At 38.8% G+C, this 1,753-nt stretch overlaps 1 protein-coding gene across 1 annotated transcript in view; it reads right to left on the bottom strand.

Annotated features, from left to right (window-relative positions):
- LOC119594721 (mitochondrial proton/calcium exchanger protein-like) overlaps nucleotides 1-1,753 on the bottom strand; it is a gene marked incomplete in the record, with an annotated part of 38,055 nt that overhangs the window by 4,398 nt on the left and 31,904 nt on the right. Inside the window, 3 exon segments of the mRNA XM_037943781.1 lie at nucleotides 510-656; nucleotides 1,198-1,314; nucleotides 1,546-1,713. Coding sequence (XP_037799709.1) covers nucleotides 510-656; nucleotides 1,198-1,314; nucleotides 1,546-1,713 — 432 coding nt within the window.

Here is a 1,753-nt window from a genome sequence, read left to right as displayed (position 1 = left end):
AGAGAGAAAGAAAATGAGAAAGAGAAGTAAACAATATGTATATATATTTTTCTATGCACATAACTCCCTTTCAAAAGAAAAATAATCTTAAACCACATGATCTCAACAACCACAAGCAATCTGGTGAAGAGACACCGCACGATTCTTGGGAAAACTACCATTTACTAACACGGGTCAACTAAGCTACAATAAGCAGGGTTCTATCTGTGATGCAGATTGTCTCTGTCTGTGTTTACCATCTTTTCCATTAGGGCTGACAAGGTCATCTTTGCAAAGAGGAAAGACAGAAGTAAGAAAAAGGATAAGAGAGTATATCAGTTCCTACAGTGAGAAGACTTAAACATCTAAACCTTAGAACAGATGCAAATCATAATCTAATCTCCTGTTGTTTCTAAACATAATGAGCAATATTTTCTGAACCTCACTCTACGGGAAAATCCAAGACAGAAAGTGAGGCCACAGATTTAAGAGCAACGGCACAAAAGAGTCCTCCTCAGCCGACCCCTTACCTTCTTAAAGTCCTCTACGTCCTCCTGGTAGTCTGCCAGCTCGCTCTTCAGCTCGGAGAGTTCCTGCTCTTCGATGATGAGCCTGTTCTTCTCCACCCCCAGGGTCTCCAGAGCCTCCTCTACCTCACGAAGGTCCTCTGCCGTCAGCTGTTGTACAAGAAGCATGTACTGAGTCTCTCTCTCTCTCTTTATGTCTTACACTGCCTACATTGAGCATAAGACATCTAACTGTTTAATTGTCCACTTCTATCCTAAACCTCCTCGAGTATTAAAATCTTTAATCTAAAAAACTTAGGAAAGATTCTTATAATCTTAACCACCCAGAATGAATATGAAAAAATATTCATATAAAAATCAAAACTTCCTATACCCTAACTCAAATATATGGAGCGTATTAGACCATCCATCTAAAAATTCTAACTGCAGTTCATATAAACCACCTATATTAACCCTAAGGAAATATCTATGTATAAAACTAAGATATAATTCATATATGAAACCACCTATTTCAAGGATAAACACCTTTCAAAAATTACTAACAACTTTTCTATCCTTTGTCTCCAATATATTACAATCAGAACACCTAATAAAAATTTTAGACAGTCATTCTTACATTCTCATACAATTAGCTAGCCTATATCACACTAGAGAACCTCCATCTAAACCTAATATATATAATAATTCATACCTCTGTTAGCTCCTTGGCTGCTGCAACCTCCACAGCCAACTTGGGTACCTCCTCGGTCAGCACTTCAGCCTTATCTTCCAATACTGGCGCTTTGTCAACGAGTTTCTCTTTGTCCGCCTTCGAGAATGGGAAATAAGAAATTAACATTTTTCTGTTCACTCTTACAATACCAAAGAAAATATTTGCTTTCTCTATATAGTGCATTCACTGATTAACTACACTGGAGTTTTCCTTCTTCAGAAAGAAAAAAGAAAACATTCTCTAGCTAAAGCATATTACAATTTTTCCGACAAAGCGGTGAAAAGGGAAACAGAGATGCCAGATCAAAGAAGGGAAAAGGGAACTCACTTCAATTTCTCCTGACGCAGATACGGTGGCCTTCGCAACCTGCACTCCCTCAGTCAAGATTTTGTTCGCTGATGGAGTCAACTGAGAAACATCGGCACCAGGAAGGAGAATTTCTGCCTCCGTTTCCTTGGCAGCTTTTTGTACTGCTTCCTCCTGTCGCTGCGCCTCCTGTCGAGAAAATAATCTCTAGTTTATCTGTGGAACATAC

This window comes from Penaeus monodon, chromosome 34 (genome assembly GCF_015228065.2).
Source record: "Penaeus monodon isolate SGIC_2016 chromosome 34, NSTDA_Pmon_1, whole genome shotgun sequence".
In the NCBI taxonomy this organism is placed as follows: domain Eukaryota; kingdom Metazoa; phylum Arthropoda; class Malacostraca; order Decapoda; family Penaeidae; genus Penaeus; species Penaeus monodon.
Note: the sequence above shows the minus strand (reverse complement) of the source record. Positions and strands in the feature narration are given on the sequence as shown.